The sequence below is a fragment of the Trichomonas vaginalis genome, chromosome I, assembly GCF_026262505.1.
Source record: "Trichomonas vaginalis G3 chromosome I, whole genome shotgun sequence".
In the NCBI taxonomy this organism is placed as follows: Eukaryota; Parabasalia; order Trichomonadida; family Trichomonadidae; genus Trichomonas; species Trichomonas vaginalis.
Window position 1 is genome coordinate 13936542 of NC_067203.1, and position 20855 is coordinate 13957396.

At 41.8% G+C, this 20855-nt stretch overlaps 3 protein-coding genes across 3 annotated transcripts, besides 1 other annotated feature; 2 read left to right on the forward strand and 1 right to left on the reverse strand.

The window, feature by feature from the left end:
• Positions 1–1033: 1033 nt before the first annotated feature.
• On the forward strand, positions 1034–2351 carry TVAGG3_0983090 (protein serine/threonine kinase protein; the record flags this gene model as incomplete). The annotated part of the gene is made up of 1 exon (XM_001323759.2): positions 1070–1990. The coding sequence occupies one exon, from the start codon at positions 1070–1072 to the stop codon at positions 1988–1990; it is 921 nt and encodes a 306-aa protein (XP_001323794.1).
• A 65-nt stretch (positions 2352–2416) lies between these two features.
• TVAGG3_0983100 (uncharacterized protein) lies at positions 2417–4308 on the reverse strand (the record flags this gene model as incomplete). Its single annotated transcript, XM_001323760.1, has 1 exon — positions 2457–4298. The coding sequence occupies one exon, from the start codon at positions 4296–4298 to the stop codon at positions 2457–2459; it is 1842 nt and encodes a 613-aa protein (XP_001323795.1).
• Positions 4309–5158: 850 nt separating this feature from the next.
• On the forward strand, positions 5159–19276 carry TVAGG3_0983110 (dynein light chain binding; the record flags this gene model as incomplete). Its single annotated transcript, XM_001323761.2, has 1 exon — positions 5159–19141. One exon carries the CDS (start codon positions 5159–5161, stop codon positions 19139–19141), a length of 13983 nt encoding a protein of 4660 aa, XP_001323796.1.
• Positions 19277–20162: 886 nt separating this feature from the next.
• Positions 20163–20855: part of a mobile genetic element that runs on past the window's edge.

Genomic DNA, 20855 nt, shown 5'->3' on the forward strand with positions numbered 1-20855 from the left:
ATTTGTTAATTGTTGCCGGAAGTCTTTGTATATAAGTAATTGGTATTATAGGTTTATCATTTCTAGTATCGTCAACATATAGTGGAAATCAGATAAGAATTAGATGTTTCACAATGTTTAGCTCTTCCAACAGCTTTTTGTTGATCATTTCCTTGTATTCCTCAGCATTTGTTTGTCTTTTTGCAAAATTAATGCTATGCGTCTCTTCTGGATTCCTTCCAATAAGTCCCATTTCCCACGTTGATTTTCATGGAATTAGAGTTCGATCTATGGAAAATCTTACAAAGCAACAGTTCACAGGACAATTATGTCAAGTAAATAGTTGGATAATAAAGACTCGGAATGAAAGAGACAAAAACAATAAGGGAATTGTTGTTAGGAAATTATACAAATGGGAAAATATGAGAGCGGTTCAATTTGAGTCAATAATTTCCCACTGTTTGGGAAAAATTTTGGGAAAAGACGATAAAATTCAATGGACCAACTAATTTAGAAAAATTAATAGAATTTCATAAATCCAAGATTCTAAACTATTGAATGAAATAATTCAATCTAAACAAGCAATTTTATTTTAAATGACATTTTTGAAAAAAATGAGCATAATTTGAGAGTAATTGGGTATAATATGTTAATGTTTTTATTGTTTACTTGATGTATATTTAAATGCAAATAGAGATTCACAGAAATACATTACAGATTTGAGAAATTGTTTGACAATTTGACCAATGAACAATTTGTCCTATATACATTTATTCTAAAGGTATTCACGATTCACAAAACGTAAACGACCAAAGAAGCTGAAAGGAAAAAATCTGAAAATAGATATTGCTGTGAAAATAGTGTATATTAAAATTACATTAAAAATGGTCATTAAATTAATGAATAAGATCTGAGTTATCCTATTCAAAAATTGAATACTTTATAAAAAGATGATTAGGTTTATCTAGAATGACTTATGAAAACATATATAATTTCCCAAATTTTAAATTTGAGAAATTTATGAAAATTGAATAGTACCATACGAATTGAGGGCCAAAGTAAAAAAATTTTCAAGATTCAAATTTTTGTAATGAATCAAGCAGAAGTTAACTTTCTAGCTAGCAAAGGAATCAAAGTTATTAAAATATTAGGAAAGGGCGCTTACGGAGTAGTTTTTTACGTATACTGCGATCACTACAAATCATACTTTGCTTTGAAGAAAGTACCAGAGCCAAAATTTATGGACGGTGAATTACAATGCTTAGTCAATATAGATGACCCCAGAGTTGTTCGTCTCTACAAGAAGTTCGCTAATGATGGAAACATTTATATGCTAATGGAGTATTGCCGTACAGATTTACTTGCAGAACTAAGGCAAAAGCATAAATTTACAGATTCGCAAATGAAATCATACATTCGTGATATGGCTTTATCAATAAAGGCCTGCCATGACAGAAATGCTGCACACTCAGATATAAAACCAAGTAACTTTCTGATTGATTTCTACGGAAGATTAAAAATAAGCGATTTCGGTATGTGCGGAATTTTCACTGGCCAGCCATGTTCTTCCAAACGTGGCGGTACTTTGGAGTTTATGGCACCAGAGATCTTTTCTAATGTTGCTTATAACCCAATTGTGGCTGATATTTGGGCTTTCGGTGTCAGTATTTATCTCATTGTCGTTAGGAAGTTCCCTTTCGATGGTGAATCGGATTACGATATAAAAAGCAACATCCAAGAAGGCCAATACAACATCCGCCTTGTCAAGGATCAACAATTGAGAGATGTAATCTCAAGATGTCTTGAAGTTGATGTTAAGAATCGCGCAACAATAGATGAACTCCTCAAAATGCCATACTTCCAAGATGAAGACGACCAATCCACACGTTTAGTTAAGAAATCTTCTACTAAGGGAATTATTGTTCCAAAGATGATCAAGAACTCATTCTTCTCAAGGTCAAACATTCTTCCACATAATGTAGTTTCTAGAAATAGAGCTACATTTGCTTAGGCAAATTTTTTTCTGTAAAAATTGTTTTTTTATCCTCGCTATCCGTAATTAACACTTTATTTTTACTTGTGTGCATATGAGTTAAATATTTATCATGTGAAAAACGGGGATAACGATCTAATTTCAGATGTCTGCAGATCCACGTTTAGATTTTTCATTTAATTTGTAGGCATTAAACATTAGCATTGGTTTAATGAATAAATACAAGCGATAATGATCTCAACGTGTTTATTATAATCTATCTTAGAAACAATACGTCTTAAAAAGATTTGAAACACTCGTTTTGATCTCCACAAAACAAATAATTCATGATTTTTATGTTAATTTTGTCATATTCCTTCTTTTTACGATCCAATAGCGAATAAAGATTGTCATTCTATATAATGGTTTGCCTAAAAGGTAACAAAAATAAAAGTTTATAATATTCATGATATTAATATTTACATACATACAAAAAAAGACAAATTTAACTAAAAGATTTTCTTCTCTTTGACTTTGATTTTCTTGAATTCAACACATCCTGAAGTGTAGGACGGCTTCTCTCGAAAGGCACCGGAACATGCATGTTGTTAGATGATTCGCATGCATCTATTGCCTCTTTGTAGCAGATCTTTGCTTCTTCCACCCAATCACCTTCTTTTTCTCCAGTCAAAACCATGAAATAAGCAAGGCTTGAGAAACTTTCCATCAACTCTCTGCAGATGAGTCTCTTCTCTTCTTCCTTCCTCTTCTCGTTCTCTATGAGCATCTGCATCAAATCCTCTGTTTTGTTGGTAGATCCGTACAGAGAATTTTCCAATTGTTGGTTATTTACTTCGATTCTTGCGATTTTTTCTTTCAATTGAGTTAATTGGTCCTGGAGCTGTTGTAGTTTGGCTTGACTGTGTTGGTATTGTTCATTCTTGGCAGAAAGAGCCGCATCGAGCATGGAAACTTCAGATTCTAATCCTTTTCGCTCTTGTTTTCCTTTTTCTTCCAGTTCTTGTATCTGCTGCTCTTGTTCTTTCTTAACACGCCTTTCTGCTTGTTGGAAATCTTGTTTTATCTGTTTGACAGAGTTTTCGAAATCTGTAACTAAAGATTTTGATTCATTTTCGAATTGCATCAACTTCTGCTTGAAGCTCTTGTTTCCACTGAGATTGGAGTTGGCTCCTGTTATCAATCTGATCTTATCATCTCGAGATTGTTTCTCTGCTTGGAGCAAATTTTGAATTTGAGTCGTTTTCAATGAGAAAAGTTGTTCTTCTCTTTCCTTTCTTGCTTGCATTACTAATCTTTGTGTCTCTGTTTGGTATTGTAGAGCTGTTTGGCCGCGTTCTAAAGAATTTTGTTTTTCTTTCTCGTATAATTGAGATCTGAGCTGTGATATCTTTGCTTCCATCTCTTCTGTGAGTTGTGCAACTCTAATTGGATGGTCTTTCACCTTTTGATAAAGTAATCCCATTTGAACTTGTTCTTTTTTCTCTTTTTCAAGCTGTGACTGGAGATTCCAGAGCTGTTTTGTGAGCTCTGTCTCTTCTTCAAGTATTTTCTTCATTGTATCGTTGTATGTTCGTGCAAGTTCTGGAATATTTTCGAAATCTTGGCCAGCTATTGCGCGAATTTCATTCTTAGTGCCTTCAATGCGTCGTCTGAGTATTGCATTGGAAGCATCTATCTTTGCAATTGAATCTAACTTCTCTTCAAGTAAAGAATTTTTAATTCGAATTTGTTCATCAACTTGTGATGTCAAGAATGTGATATCGTTAATATCAGAACGTAATTTTTCGATCTTAACGTGATTTTTCTGCATGAATAACTGTGCAGCACCTTTTACAAGGTAATTAATTGATTCTTGTAAACGGTTTTGACCTTCTTGAACTTGGCCTATGTATTTAGTTGATTCGTCAATTTGCTCGTTTTCTGAGTCTTGATCTATTGAAGATGTAAGATTATCTAAAACAATTCTTAATTCGACTAAATTTGTTTCATTTTCTTGTGTACGATGTTTGTGTTCGTCTAAGAGAGTATCAATTTTCGATTTTATTTCAATAATATCATCATCAACTTCGGAATCATCATCTTCTTCAATTTTTTTTGGATTATCAACAGCAGCACGAACTTTAAGAACTAAATCTGTTTTATGCTGCTCTTTTGCTCTTTCATTCGGTGCTTCGATAATCTTTTTCTGTTCTTTTTGAATCTGAGTCCAAACGTATGGGATTTCTGGACCATCTTTTTGGATAATTTCATTCCTTCTTAGGGATATTGGACGTCCACTAGGACTATTTGAAGGAGGTTTCACTTGAAAGCTATTTTCTTCATTCATAATAAATTTTCAACGATTTTCTATTTTTGTTTTTTTTTGAATTTTTTTTGGAATAAATGAGTAATGTGATAGGCTTATACATCTCATAGTATGCTCAATTAAAGACGAATCATAAAAAAATCTTTTACAACACAAATATCAAGCTCATAATCATTAATTCTAAGAATATTCTGGACTGGATATTGATAGCGAATGATCTTACTTAGTAAAATATATGAATGAATAGAGTACATATTTGTTCATAAAATATTTTATATTCAGACCAAATAATGCTTCATATTAATATTACAGTCGAAGTGAGATAAGTCACTGCTGTATGTGTATCAGTTGTCATAATTATTTTTAAATGTTTGTCGTTTTATTCAACGTTGTTTCCAATTCATTCATTTCAAACTCAACTTTTATATAAATATTATAGTTATATTCTATAAATGATAATTCCTTCAATTTAAAAAACCTGACTTTTTTTGTTCAGAATATCTCGTTGCAAACTTTAGTGTTTTATTCTGTGCTCAGATATTGTGGACCAAATACATCGAAAAATTTTGAAATATTACGGATTCATGATTTTTTTGGTAGTTTTAGGTATGAATTTGCTTTATTTGGCAAATTTTGAAATCATTTCATGACATTTCATCTACAAATATTCAATTTTATAACTTAAGCTTTTGAGATAGCATAGTTAGAATATTCTGCCTTTTCTTATGAAATTATCGTTATTAATTTTCATCAAAAATTGATCGCAAAAATAAGATAATTTGCAATCATTTGGCTTTTGCTATCAGTTCATATTCCATTTTGAAAGAATTGTTTGCAGTTGTTTTAAAATAAATAACGGACAAAATTTTTACATTTTAATAATGGCTGATCCTCGTTACAAATTCCTTTGGACGAAGATTGCCGAAAATCTTCTTTTCGAAAATTCCAACGCTGTCGAAGACTGGGCTGCCAACCTCTCAGGCGAACAGATGAGTAAGATAAACAATTTCTTATCTACTCACGATGAGGTACCAGCTCTCTTCTTCTACGTTACATCAAGAGAACCATTAGAAATGACAGTCTCAGATGACCCCTCTGAGTACCCAGGCAAGTCATGCATTTTAACTCCATACTTCCTCAAAATTGAGAAGGAAAACAAGCAAGCACTCTCAAACAACAACATCGATCAATTGGTTGCTGCCGGCATTATTGCTGGAGATCCAATCTCATCCTTCAACTCGATGTTTTCAAAGTCTTATTCCGGTGTTATCCGTACAGCACTTGATTCAGCTGACGAAGGCATTGACAGGAAGTCTCTCAACATTATCCTCACAGGCATCGAGCGTAAGTCTCAATCAATTAGCTCCACAGTTGAAGCTACATCAAAGGCCGTTATCTTAGAACCTCCGGCCGACATGCACGGTGTTACACTCGATTCACAGTCCCTTCTCCAGGCTTCCCACGATGATTCTATCACCAACAAATTTGCTCAAAAGATGCAACAGTGGTGCGAACAGATCCAAGGCCTTCTCAATGTTACCGAGCAAGTCCGCCAAGAAGACGAGGACAGTGGTCCACGTGCCGAAATGGATTACTGGCGCGAGCGTCTCTCAATTTTCTCATCACTCGTCGAATCCATCAAGTCCAACGATGTCAGAATCGTTGTCTCTGTTCTTAAGATCAAGAGACCACCGATTCTTACACTTTGGAACGAACTTGATGCTAAGATTACAGCATCTGCTAACGAAGCTAAGGATAACGTTAAGTATCTTACTTCCCTTGAGAAGTATACTGAACTTCTTTACGCTCTCGACCCACCAGAGTGTGGCGAACTCGTTCCAGGACTTATTACATCAGTATCCATGGTCCACAACATCTCCCGCTACTACAGATCACCACAGCGCATCTGCACCCTTCTTAAGAAGGTTACAAACCAGATGATCAACACCTGTGTCCATTACATCTGCCCAAGCGGCCAACTTTACGAGCAAGACAGAACTCTTCTCATTAAGAAGTTCCACGAGTGCATTGATTTAAACAAGCGCTACCAGGAATGCTACAACAACACAATGAAGACAAAGGTTCCATCTCTCGATACAACACAACCAGCCAACAAGACAGGCGACCTCAACAAGACAGGCAAGTCATCAGACAAGAAGGATGATTCCAACACAACACGCGAACTTAAGACGCATTTCATCATCTTCGGTAAGTTTGATGCCTTTTCTGAGCGTTGCGACTACTTGATCAACTTGTTTACAACAATTAATGAGTTCAACAACCTCTCCAAGTGCCGCCTTGAAGGTATGGCTCCAATTGTTACAAGATTTGTTGAAGATATCGATTTTACAAAGCGCGTTTCCTACAAGATGCTTGATCCACGTAACCAAACATTCCAAAAGGATTACAAGCTCTTCCAAACAAACTGCGTACAACTCGATACTCAAATCCGCCAAATCATCAGCGATGCCTTCCAAGTTACACCAACTCCAATGGCCGCTCTCGACCTCTATACCGAGCTTTCCGGCACAATGACCCGCCAGCAAGGCAAGGCCGAGCTTGAAAAGTGGTTTACAAAGACATTAACACGCTATTCTGAAGATCTCGACCTTGTTGATAAGGAGCAACAACAGATGGCCTCCAGTTTCAACAACAAGAAGCTTCAGATCAAGAACATGCCACCAATTGCCGGTTGCATTGCCAGAACTCGTCAATTAATGGACAGAATCACCGGTCCAATGGAAGTTTTCAAGAAGCACGAAGGTGTCTTCGATAAAGGCGAGAACAAGAAGCTTGTTGCCAAGTACAACCCAACATTGTACAAATTGGCCGACCTTGAGAAGAAGTGTTATGAATTGTTCCAGGACAATGCTGCCCTTCTTAAGAAGGAAATGCAGAATACATTGATCAAGATGGATTCTAACCACGTTCTCACTGTCAACTTCTCACATGATGTTCTCAGAATTTTCCAGGAAGCCAACGTTTTCTGCCGCTTCAAATTCGATTTACCACCACAGTTCGAGTCCTTTGTTTCTCAGGAGGCACACATCAAGAAATGCCGCACTGAGTTACAGAACTTACTCGTCCGCCACGATACAATTCTCTTCCAGATCACAGAGACATTCCCAGATCTCTTCAGAGACGCCCAAATGAAGCTTGAAGCAGTTATCGCTCCAGGTGGCCAGACATTAACATGGTCATCTCTTAACATCGATAACTACATCGAGACATTGAAGCAGAAGATCTCTCAAATTGAGGATGTTCTCAACAAAGTCAACGATATCCGCACATTCTCAATCAACAAGTCACTCCAGGAGATCGCAGAAACACCACTCTGCCCACCATTCAAGTCGAACATCACTGATCCACAGCACTTCATCGACGAAATCTCATCACACGCCGCTGAAGCTGTCCAAAAGATCAATGCCCGTGTACAAGGTATCCAAGCCTCTGTCTGCGAAATAATCAACATTATTTCAACAGTTTCCGACATCGATCCGAAGAAGGAAGACGATGACGGAAAGTCAGAGCCAAAGCAACTCTTCCAGTACAACAAGGAAGACAACACAATGATTGTCACAGGAAGCCTTGTCTGGTCAATGTTCAAGACATACGAAGAGATCACATTCAGAGCAGTTGTTAAGTGCTTCAAGAACTCAATGAACGATTTATGCGAAGCCCTCAAAGCTGCTAAGGAACACGATCCAACACTCTTCTCAACAGAACTCCGTCCAACTGTTCCAGATCTTACATTATCCCCAGATATCAACGGAATCCAATCAACACTCAATGAAGGTGTCCGTGCAATGCTCAGAGCAACACAGGACATCCAGACATTCGTTCTCGCAAGATTCCCATCTGCTCCGGAACAGCAGAAGACAGAGAAGCACAACGAAGAGAAGGACAGAGACATAGACGAGGAAGGCGAACCAGCCGGACTCGCTGTTGCTCAGAACCAAGACTTCAGAGCACAGAACTACTTCAACGCTCTCACAAGAGATTACCCAACAATCGCTTTGATCATTTCAATGACAAACAGAATGAAGGAGTTCATCCCGAAGATCAACGAATACACAGCCAAGTTCAACGAGTATTCATTCCTTTGGGAATCCGATGGCGACAAGTCCTTCCAGGAGTTCGAAGCCACAAATCCATCAATTCGCCAAATCAAGGAGAAGATGGATAACTTCATGCTCCTCGAGTCAAAGATCGAAGACATTGTCGAGAAGACACGCGTCGGACCAATCATCATCGACTGCTCCGGTGTCAAAAGTGCTCTCATCGCTGAAGCTAAGAAGTGGAAGCAGAAATACGGTGATCTCTTGAACAAGATCGGACGCTCAAAGATGTTGGAGCTCAACGATTTCATCGAGAAGATGAAGAACGCTCTTTCAAAGTCCATCAACCAACTCGATGATCTCAGATCAACAATGGACGCTCTCAAGGCTGTTCGTGAGAAATCCGCTGAATACGATCAGCTCATGGCTCCAATCGAAGAGTCTTATTCCCTTCTCGCAAAGAACGGAATCACCGTTCCACAGGAAGAACTCGATATGTTCGATAACATCCAATACAACTGGGGCAAACTCCGCGCTCTCGAGCAGGAACAACAGGAAACACTCCAAAAGGTTTCTCCTCAGTTCAAGAACCAAGTTATCGAAGGTATGGCACAGTTCCTCGAAGACTTCAAGCAATTCCAAATCCAATACAACCAAGAAGGCCCTATGGCACCAGGTTTGACACCAGCTGAAGCTTCCGAGAAGCTCAAGATCTTTCAGCACCAGTTCGATAACATCCAGAAGAGATGGATCACATATTCCGGTGGTCAGGATCTCTTCGGTCTCGAGAAGACCAAATTGGACTCAATCGATGTTCTCGCTAAGCAACTCAAGAACTTAACAACACTTTACAACCTTTACTCCGAAGTTAACACATACACAAGACAAATCAGAGATTTCCTTTGGGTCGAAGTTAAGTTCTCAGACATCGAAGTCAAGATGACAGAGTTCCAGACAAGAACACGTCACTTACCAGCCGAAATGAGAGGTTGGGCTGCTTACCAGGATCTCGGCCAGAAGATCGATAACTTCGTCGACACAATGCCACTTCTTGAAGCACTTTCTAACCCAGCTGTCAAGCCAGTTCACTGGGATGAAATCAAGAAGCTCACACACGTCGATATCGATACAGATAAGGATGTCTTCAGACTCGGCCACGTTTTCGACGCCGGTCTTCTCAACTTCAAGGAAGATGTCCAGGATATCTGCAACGCAGCTACACAAGAAGCCAAGATCGAAGCCAAGCTCAGAGAAATCGAAGGCGATTGGCAGGCAACAGAGTTCACATTCTCTCCATACAAGGGAATGCAGGACATGCTTCTTAAGGGTGCAGAAACAAACGAAATCATCACAAAGATCGAAGACTCTCTTATGGCTCTCAGCTCTCTTAACTCCAACAGATTCGTCGCTCGTTTCAAGTCACAAGTCGAATCATGGATGAAGAAGTTGTCCGTTTCAAGAGATGTCATCACAGAGTGGCAGCAAGTCCAGTCCATGTGGATCTACCTCGAAGCCGTTTTCTCAGGAGGTGATATCGCTAAATACATGACACAGGAAACAAAGGCATTCGCACAGATCAACAAGAACTGGATGACAATCATGAAGAACGCTTCTGATGTCAAGAATGTCGTCACAGTCTGCTTCGTCGATGAAGGCCTTGCCAAGCTCTTCAAGCACTTGCTCGAACAGCTCCAGAAGTGCCAGAAGGCTCTTTCCGGCTACATCGAAAAGAAGCGTCAGTCATTCCCACGTTTCTACTTCCTTTCCGAACCAGTTATTCTCGAAATTCTCGGTCAGGCATCAGATCCACAGGCCATTCAGCCACACATCCACTCCATCTTCGATAACTTGACACACCTCGAGTTCGATCAGATGCAGTACAACAAGATTCTCGGTTTCGAATCCGGCGAAGGTGAAAAGGTCAAACTTTACCAGCCATTCCTTGCCCAGGATAACGTCGAAAAGTGGCTCAACGACCTCATCAACAAGATGCGCCAGACATTGCTCAACATCTGCACAGAAATGTCCACACAAATCCAGACATTCACTGTCGAGCAGTGGGTCAACGCAGACTTCCCAGCACAGATCATGCTTCTTGCTATGATGATCTGGTGGACAGAGCGCACAGAAGACACACTCAAGCGCGCTAATGGCAAGAACCAGAAGATCTTCAAGGAGACAAAGGACGAATTCGAAATGAGATTCAAGAAACTCGTCGAAATCGCTGGTGGTCTCGATAAGTCCAAGAAATTGAAGTCTGTCCACATCGAAGTTCTCATCACTCTCTTCCTTCACAACAGAGATATCTACAACTCTCTTGTTGACATGAAGATCAAGTCACCACTCGATTTCGAATGGCAGAAGCAGATGAGATACTACTGGAAGCCAGAAGGCAGAAAGTGCATCATCGCCATCACAGATGTCGAGCGTGAGTACTCCTACGAATACCTCGGCTGCACAGGCCGTCTCGTTATTACTCCACTCACAGATAGATGCTACATCACTCTTGCTCAGGCCCTCGGTTTGTCCATGGGTGGTGCTCCAGCTGGTCCAGCCGGTACAGGCAAGACAGAGACAGTTAAGGATATGGCTAAGGCTCTCGGTATCATGTGCGTCGTTTTCAACTGCTCCGATCAGATGAACAACCAAGGTCTCGGCCGTATTTTCCGTGGTCTCGCTCAGGCAGGCTGCTGGGGTGACTTCGATGAGTTCAACCGTATTGAACTCGATGTTCTTTCCGTCGCTGCTCAGCAAGTCGCTACAATCTTCAACGCTTGCCGTGAAAGACAGCGTATCTTCAAGTTCGTCGATGGTAACATGGTTGAATTAGATAACAGAGTCGCTATCTTCATCACAATGAACCCAGGTTACGCTGGTCGTCAGGAACTTCCAGAAAACTTGAAGATTCAATTCCGTATGGTCGCTATGATGGTTCCAGACAAGCGTCTTATCATGAAGGTCAAACTCGCTTCATCCGGTTTCCAGGACTACATGTCACTTTCCGACAAGTTCGCCCTTCTTTACGCTCTTTGCTCAGAGCAGCTTTCCAAGCAGATCCACTACGACTGGGGTCTTCGTAACATTCTTTCCGTTCTTCGTTTCTCCAAGGAAGTTCGTGCCAACAACCCAACAATGAACGAACAAGAACTTCTCAACCGTGTTCTTATGAACATGAACCTTGCTAAGCTTGTCGACGATGATGAACCACTCTTCCTCGACTTGCTTCAGGATGTTTTCGATAAGAAACCAGATCAACAACCAGATATGGCCATCAAGAACTCCATCATCGAAAACGCTGTCGCTCACGGTCTCGATCCATTCCCAGAGTGGATGGCAAAGGCCATGCAGCTTCAGGAAACATGCGAAGTTCGTCACGGCATCATGATCCTTGGCCCATCAGGCTCAGGTAAGTCTTCATTGCTTAAGATGCTTATCCTCGCTTACTCCGAAGTTCGCTGCCCACACGAGTTCGTCAGAATGAATCCAAAGGCTATCACATCCTCCCAGATGTTCGGTACACTCGATCCATCATCCAACGATTGGACAGATGGTATCTTCTCTTCTCTCTGGCGTATGGCCTGCAAGAAGACAAACAAGAACGTCTGGCTCGGCCTCGATGGCCCAGTCGATGCCATTTGGATCGAAAACCTTAACTCCGTTCTTGATGATAACAAGACACTTACATTGGCTAACGGTGATAGACTTCCTATGGCTCCAACAGTCAAGCTTCTCTTCGAAATGTCTTCCCTCGATAACGCTTCACCAGCTACAGTTTCTCGTGCAGGTATGATTTACGTTCCATCACACATTCTCACATGGCGTCCACTCGCTATGTCATGGTCCAAGCGCGAAGATTTCAAGGCTATCGAAAGAATCTTCCCAGAACTCATTTCTTCATTCGATAAGCTCTTCGCTTATGTCTTCAAGCATCTTAAGATGGTCATGAAGACATCACAGGTCCACGTCATCACAACAATCCTCCACATCTTCGAGGCCATGATCACATCCAGAGAATCTGATGGTTTCATCAAACTCAACTGCCAGGATCCAGCCATCCTCAAGAAGCTCATGATCTTCTCTGCCATGTGGGCATTCGGCGGCTTCCTCGATCTCGATGGCCGTGCACAACTCTCACAGTGGCTCTGCAAGGAATACGCAGCTTCCATTCCATCATCCATCGACAAGGCTAAGCTCTTCGATTACGTCGTCGATCTCAAGTCTGGCGGTGAATGGGTTAACTGGGAAGAAAGACTCAAGACATACGAGTATCCGAAGAAGGAGACACCAGAATTCGCATCCATCCTCGTTCCAACAATCAACAACACACAGATCGAGTACCTTCTTCAGTTGCTCGCACAGTCCGGCCGCTCCATCCTTTTGTTCGGTGACTCTGGTACTGCTAAGACAGCTACAATCAACACATTCTTGAACACATTCGATAAGGAGCGCTGGGTTTCCAAGGTCTTCAACTTCTCATCTGCCACAACACCATATCTCTTCCAGACATCAATTGAGTCCGTCCTCGAGAAGACAATCGGTTCTTCCTACGGCCCAATCGGTGGCAAGCGCATGGAAGTCTTCATCGATGATATCTCCATGCCAGAAATCAACGAGTGGGGTGACCAGGTCACAAACGAAATTGTCCGTCAGTTGATGGAAGATTCCGGCTTCTATTCACTCGAAAAGCCAGGTGAGTTCATCACAGTTATCAACACACAGTTCGTCGCAGCCATGTGCACACCAGGTGGTGGTCGTAACGATGTTCCAGACAGACTCAAGAGACACTTCTCTGTCTTCAACTACACATTACCAGATGTTGCATCAATCAACAGAATTTACGCTACAATTCTCAAGGGCTTCTTCGTCGAAGAAAGAGGCTTCTCACAGAGCATCTGCAACCTCGCAGGCACAGCTGTCGATGCAACACACGCCATCTGGTCCGCCACAAAGGGAAGAATGCTTCCAACACCAGCCAAGTTCCACTACGTCTTCAACCTTCGTGATCTTTCACGTGTCACACAAGGCATGTTACAGGTCACATCGAAGGAAGTCAACACACCAGAACTCTTCGTTTCTCTCTGGGCTCACGAGTGCTTCAGAGTCTTCCCAGATAAGTTCACAACAGACCAGGATAAGGCATGGTTCTCAGAAGCCATCGTAAAGACTGGTTGCGAGAAGTTTGGTGACGCATACGAGCACTTACTCCGCGAAGCATCCACAAGATTATGGTGCTCATTCATGCACGATCCAGATTACTCTCAATACGAAGGTGTCGAAGATTCCAAGATTCCAAGAATCTACGAGCAAGTCTCCACATTCGATGCCCTCAACAAGAGATGCCGCGAATTCATGGACGAGTTCAACTCCAAGCCATCAACAAAGGGCAAGAAACTCGATCTCGTTCTTTTCGATGATGCTATGAACCACCTTGTCCGTATTGCCCGTATCATCGGCATGCCACGTGGCCACGCTCTTCTTGTCGGTGTCGGTGGCTCTGGTAAGCAGTCACTTACACGCCTTGCCTCAACAATTCTCGGCTACAACATCTTCCAAGTCACTCCAGGCCGTAACTACGGTACAAACGACTTCCTCACAGATATCAGAGAACTCTACAGACAGGCAGGTGTCCTCAACAAGAGAACAACATTCATCTTCACAGATAACGAAGTCAAGCAGGAATCATTCCTCGAATTCATCAACAACATCTTGACAACAGGTGAAATCGCTAACTTGTTCTACCGTGATACATACGAAGCTCTCATGTCCGAAATGCGTCCAATCTTCATCAAGGAATGCCGCGGACAAGTCGATACAGATCAAAACGTTTACGGTTACTTCATCAACCGTGTCAGATCCAACCTTCACATCGTTCTTTGCTTCTCACCAGTCGGCGAACAGTTCAGAAAGCGCAACCTCAAGTTCCCAGGTCTTTTCAGCGGCTGCACAATCGACTGGTTCACACACTGGCCTCACCAGGGTCTTTACTCCGTCGTCGAGAACTTCCTCAAGCCAATCGACATCATCGCAAAGGACAGCGACATCAAGGAACGTCTTTCCGAGACATTCGCTTTGATCCACGAGTCCGTTGAACAAGGCTGCGAAGACTACTTCAACAGATTCAGACGTCGTACATTCGTTACTCCAAAGTCCTACCTTTCATTCCTTTCTTCATTCAAGACATTGTATCAGACACAGCTCGAGAAGATTCAGGATGATGCAAACCGTATGAAGGAAGGTCTCCAGAAGATCGAAGATGCTAAGGTTTCTGTCGCTAACATGAAGTCCAAACTCAGCGAAGAAAAGGCAGTTGTCGCCCAGAAGTCCGCTGAAGCACAGCAGATTCTTGATGTCGTTACTGTCAAGAGAGCTGAAGCAGAAACACAAGCTGCAGAAGTCCAGACACAGAAGGATGCACAGGAAGTCGAGAAGAACAAGATTGCTGTCATGCAAGAAGACGCTAACGCCAAGTTACAAGATGCTATGCCAGCTAAGATCGAAGCAGAAAAGGCCCTTCAGTCCCTCACATCAGGTGATATGAACGAACTTAAGGGTTACGCACAGATTGGTGCAGTCATCATGTTGGTGTTCGATGCAGTTTGTATCCTTTTGTACGACAAGATTCTCCCATACACACCAGAAGAGTTGTCCACAAAGGATGGCACATTCCAGTTCATGACTCCATCTCTCGAATACGGTAACAACTACCGTAAATCAACAACACTTCTTCAGACACTTGTCAACTATCCAAAGGATCAGATCAACGACGAACAGATCGATCTTCTCCAGCCATACTTAACATGCCCAATCTTCAATCCAACAGTCGCTAAGAAGGCTTCCACAGCTGCAGGTGGTATCTGCTCATGGGTTATCAACGTTTGCAAGTACCATGCAGTCGAAAAGGGTGTTAGACCACTCAAGCTTCAGTTGGATCAGGCTACAGCATCCCTCAACAAGGCCGAAGCAGCTCTCAAGGTTCTCGAAGACGCTCTTGCTGAAAAGCAGCGCGCACTTGATGAACTCCAGCGCAACTACGATGCAGCTCTCGGCAAGCAGAACGAGTGCACAATGCGTGCCCAGGCAACAGAAAAGAAGCTCAAGGACGCTCAGACTCTTATCGACGCTCTTTCCAACGAAAAGAGCCGTTGGGAGACACAAGCTTCCATGCTCCAAGAGTCCATTCTCAAGACAGTCGGTAACGCAACAATCGGTGCTGCCTTCAACTCATACTGCGGTATGTTCAACCACGTCATGAGACAGCACTTCTTGAACGAGGCATGGCCGAACATCCTAGCTTCGAACCAGATCCCGTCTCAAGGACAGATCGATATCATCTCGCTGTTCGTTACAGAAGCAACACTCGATACATGGCAGCTCCAAGGTTTGCCATCAGATGAACTTTCAAGACAGAACGGTGTCATTTCAACAAACGCTCCAACATATCCACTGCTTATCGATCCACAGGGTCAGGCACACAGTTGGATTATGAACAGACACAAGCAGGACCTTATTGTCACATCATTCGAAGACAAATACTTCAGAACACACTTAGAAAACGCTTTGCAGTCAGGTCGCCCACTTCTCATTGAAGATTGCGGTGAAGAAATTGATCCAATTCTCGATAACATTCTCGCAAAGAACTACATGAAGGTTGGTCGTTCCATCAACGTCAGTGTTGGTGGTAAGGATGTCGAAGTCTACCAGGGCTTCACACTCTACTTCACAACTAAGCTCGCCAACCCGAAGTTCTCGCCAGAAACATTCGCAAAGTGCTCTGTCATCGAATTCTCCGTCACACAGAACGGTCTTCAGGAACAGCTTCTCAACCTCGTTATTCTCAGAGAAAAGGAGTCCCTCGAAATCGACAGACAGCGTCTTCTCGCAAAGGTCGCTGCCCTCAAGGCATCACTCGTCGATCTCGAAAACAAGCTTCTCGATTTGCTCAGATCATCAAAGGGCGATCTCTTGGAGAACACATCCCTTATCACAACACTTAACTCCACAAAAGTCACATCCAAGGAGAACACAGAGTCTCTTAACGAGGCTATGACAACCAACCAGAAGATCGAAAACTCACGTAAGGAGTACATGCCAGTCGCTCTTCGTGGTGCTGTCATCTACTTCTTGATCCAAGATCTCGCAAACGTCAACTACATGTACCAGATTTCTCTTAACCAGTTCTTAGGAAAGTTCTTCCAGGCCATTGAAGAAGCTCCTCCGGATCCAATGACACAGACACGTATCGCAAACATCATCCAAACATTGACATACCTCTGCTTCACATACATCGTCCGTGGTCTCTACGAAAAGGATAAGCTCTTGTTCACACTCCAATTAGCCCTCAAGATCCAGTTGTCATTGAACGTCTTCGACTTCAACGATTATCAGATCTTCCTCAAGGGTGGCGCTGCTTTCTCTGGCGGTGACAAGATGGGCGATGTCCAGTTACCAGACATCTTCTCACAGGTCAAAGAAAACGTCTTGGCCTTGTCACAGATCTCATTGTTCAAGGGACACTTCACAGAGATCACAGACCAAGTTCCAAAGTGGAAGGAACTCATGGAATCTCAGGCACCAGAAAACATGGAGCCACCACACATCTGCGAGAACATGACACCATTCCACAACGCAGTCATCATCAGATGTATCAGACCAGATAGAGCTATCTTCGCTGCAAACAAGTACATCGGAGAAGTCCTTGGCAAGGAATTCCTCGAATACACAATGCCATCACTCGATGTCATCTCCGCAGAAGCAGGCAACCAGTCTCCAGTCATCTACTTGCTTTCTGCAGGTTCCGATCCAACACCACTTGTCGAAGAAGCAGCTAAGAAGGCTAAGATCCCAATCAGCTCCATCTCCATGGGTCAGGGCCGTGAAGAAATCGCTGAAGCAGCTATCCAGAACGCCAAGCACAAGGGTGAGTGGGTTCTTCTCCAGAACTGCCACCTTGGTCTCAAGTACATGGCTGCCTTGTTCGAAATGTACAAGACAGACATTGCCAACACTGCCAACGCTCAAGAGAAGAAGGAAGAGGCCAAAGATGCCGGTGCTGCAGCCGCTCCAGCCAAGGAAGGCGAGCAGAAGAAGCCAGAGAAGGAGAAGGTCAAGTCAGTCCACCCAGATTACAGACTCTGGATCACAACAGAGCCAAATCCAAGATTCCCAGTCAACCTCCTTCAGCTCTCCATCAAGCTCACAAACGAGCCACCAGCCGGTGCAAAGGCCAACCTCAAGAGAACAATCCTTTCTCTCAACCAGCAGACAATCGAGCAGCTCGAAGTCTCCGAATGGCGTAGACTCATCTACGTTCTTGCATTCTTCAACACAACAGTTCAGGAACGTCGTAAATTCGGACCACTCGGATGGTGCATTCCATACGAATTCAACCACTCCGACTTCACAGCTTCACTCGCTTTCTGCTCAGCCCAGATTGTCGACGCACAGAGAGTCTCCCCGAACCCGAACACCAACCCGAACGTCTTCCAGCAGTCCTTCTGGCAGACAGTCCGCTACGGCATCTGCGAAATCCACTACGGTGGACGTGTCACAGATGAACTCGACCGCAGACTCATCAACGCCATTGGTGAGAACTACTTCAACAACGAACGTGTCTTCGATAACGTTCCAGGTGCCCAGAAGTACTTCGATGTCAGTGGTGCTGATCCAAAGGAAGTCGGCAAGTACCCAATTCTCGACTGCATCAACGTCAACCAGTTCCTCGACGCCATCAAGAACTTGCCACAGAACGATCCTCCAGAGGTATTCGGCCTCAACGCAATCGCTGATGTCAAGCTCAGACGTGACCAGGCAGACGAGATCTTCCAGAAGATCATCGATATCCAGCCAAAGGAGTCCTCTGTCGGCGGCATGACACGTGAAGACGTCGTCATGAAGCGCTGCCAGGAATTGTTGCCACAAGTTCCAGAGAACTTCAACATGGAACAAGTCAGAAAGACTGTCGTAGACAATGGTTCCAAGCCACTCTACGTCTGCGCCAAGCAGGAGATAGAGCGTATGCAGAACGTTCTCAAGGTTCTTAGATCAACACTCACAGATCTCATGGCTGCTATCGATGGTACAATCGTCATGAACGATCAGTTGTACGGCTCTATGAACTCATTGTTCGATGGCCGTATCCCAAGACACTGGCTCAGAATCTCATGGCCAGCTGATACACTCAAGGGCTGGTTCGACGAAGTCAAGGCCAGATACCAGCAGTACAACACATGGATCCAACAGGGCACAAAGATGGATACATTCTGGCTCGGTGGTATGTTCAACCCAGGTGGCTTCGTCACATCACTCAGACAGGAAACAGTCCGTGCCAACGCTGGCTGGCAGCTCGACCAGACATCACTCGATTCAGAAGTCCAGCCACTCGGTGGACGCTCTACAAAGGGAGACAACGACAAGCCAGTCAATGGCCCAACAATTGTCTCTGTCTACTGCCGCGGATTCTGGCTCGAAGGCGCTAGATGGATCAAGACAGTCGGCGCTAATTCTAACACAACATACGGTTTGGCTGAACTTGTTTCAGTCACAGGAAAGGGCAAGTCCCAGAAGCTCGTTACAGATCTCAGAAACGAAATGCCACTCATCAAGTTAGGCACTTCACAAAGAGATCCAAAGGCTAAACCACCACCAGTCATCCCACTTTCTAAGGATAGAACTTACATGGCTCCTATCTACAAGAGCTCTCAGCGTACTGATCTTAACTATATCATTTCTATCCCACTTCAGACAGCTGATCCAAAGCTTTTCGCTATTCATTGGGTCCTTCGTGGCGTTTGCTTGACAACAAAGTAAATTAAAAAATAATTTACTAGTTAAAATTAAGATAAAGTAGTCAAAATATTCTATGAGGTTCTCACAATTTCATATCACATTTCATTAAGGCTTCTCTAAAATGACAAAAATTAAAGTCCCTTGAGATATTCTATGATGTATGTCAATACTATATTTATCATTATTTTTTAATTTTATTGACCCAAAAAAAAACTTTTTTCCTATAAACATATATATAAATAATGAAAATTGTCAATACTTGTTATAAGGTCGCCAAAAAATTTTTTTCTTCGACCTTAATGGCATTTTTTGACAATTTTCATTATAACATTTTTTTTCTTGGAACAAGACTTAACATCATTTTTCCATCATCACATGCATTTTTTAATAAACCGTTCATACATTTAGAAACTGATCTCAAGAACTAAAGCACAGCTTCGATTCTGCTGGTACCAATATTTTGATCATAATTCCAAACTTGTACAAATAAATAATGGAGCATCATTCTCAGATACAACAAGTTCTAAAAGTTATTACATTACCAATTGCTTATTTAAAGAATGCAAAGAAAATGGTGCAATTTACATCCTAAGAAGTAACAGCATTTCCACATTACTCGAAAAATCTATATTTGACAGTTGTAGTTCCACTTCAAATGTTGGTGGTGGATCTGTTCTCTATTACTGCAAACAAGAAGGACAATTTGTACAACAACGAACAGCCTATTATAAATCAATAGCAGACAGTTACATGGCATTTAGACAATGGACTAAATCTAATTCTTCATATAAAAACTACGCAATTGATGTTTCTGTTTCTAATTGCGGAGAAAGTGAATCAACAGGAAGTTATACATTTGGTATTGCATGGGGTGATATAATTATTTCCAATATCAATAGCACAAACAATAAATGCAGTCAATATTCATCATATAGTAGTGTCCTTGATGGAAGTTCAGGTACATGTAATTTCTCAACATTCAGAGGAAACATCCAAACTGAAACTTATTCACTTGAATTTTGGATTAATGATAGTCCATTAAGGGTGCGCCCGGGAGTATCATGTAAACTTCAGAATTTAGAACCTTAATTTTTAAGCAATAACTTGGTACCTAAATAGGTAGGAAAACTCTAAAAATATCAAAAAGTACAACTTGGCTCCATAATAATCCTGTCATGGTGGCTGTTTGTATCCCCTAGTATTTTCCTCTTGAATCTCTTTTTCTGTCGAAATTAAATTCAAATCTCAGAAGTAGAAGTGAATAATCGACTTATTACTGCTATTATACGAATAAATAAATTCATTATATTATTTTTATTTACATAATATCTGTTTGAAGTCCATAATTCTATAAATTTTTCTTCAAAAACATTACAATCTTGATAGTTTTGATACTGTTTAATAGGTTTTTGGCACCTTATTTAGTATTTACTACGTATAGAGTCGATCTGAACTTAATTTTCAGAAATTTAAAATATTTATTATAAGTAAAATCTGATTTGAAATTTATGTTTAACTACTCATATCTTGCATTATCCTGAGTAGCTTTTGTAAAAATTCATCAAAAAAGATTTTAACGTGCTTTAATTTTTATTTTTTAAAATAATGCATATTATTATATAACTAGCATATTTACAAATTTTAGTGCTTTCAAAAATTTAATCCTCCTCCTCTCAAATAAACGTACATCCGGGTGGCCTGTTTTTTGCAAAAAATAAAATTTCATTTTTTATGC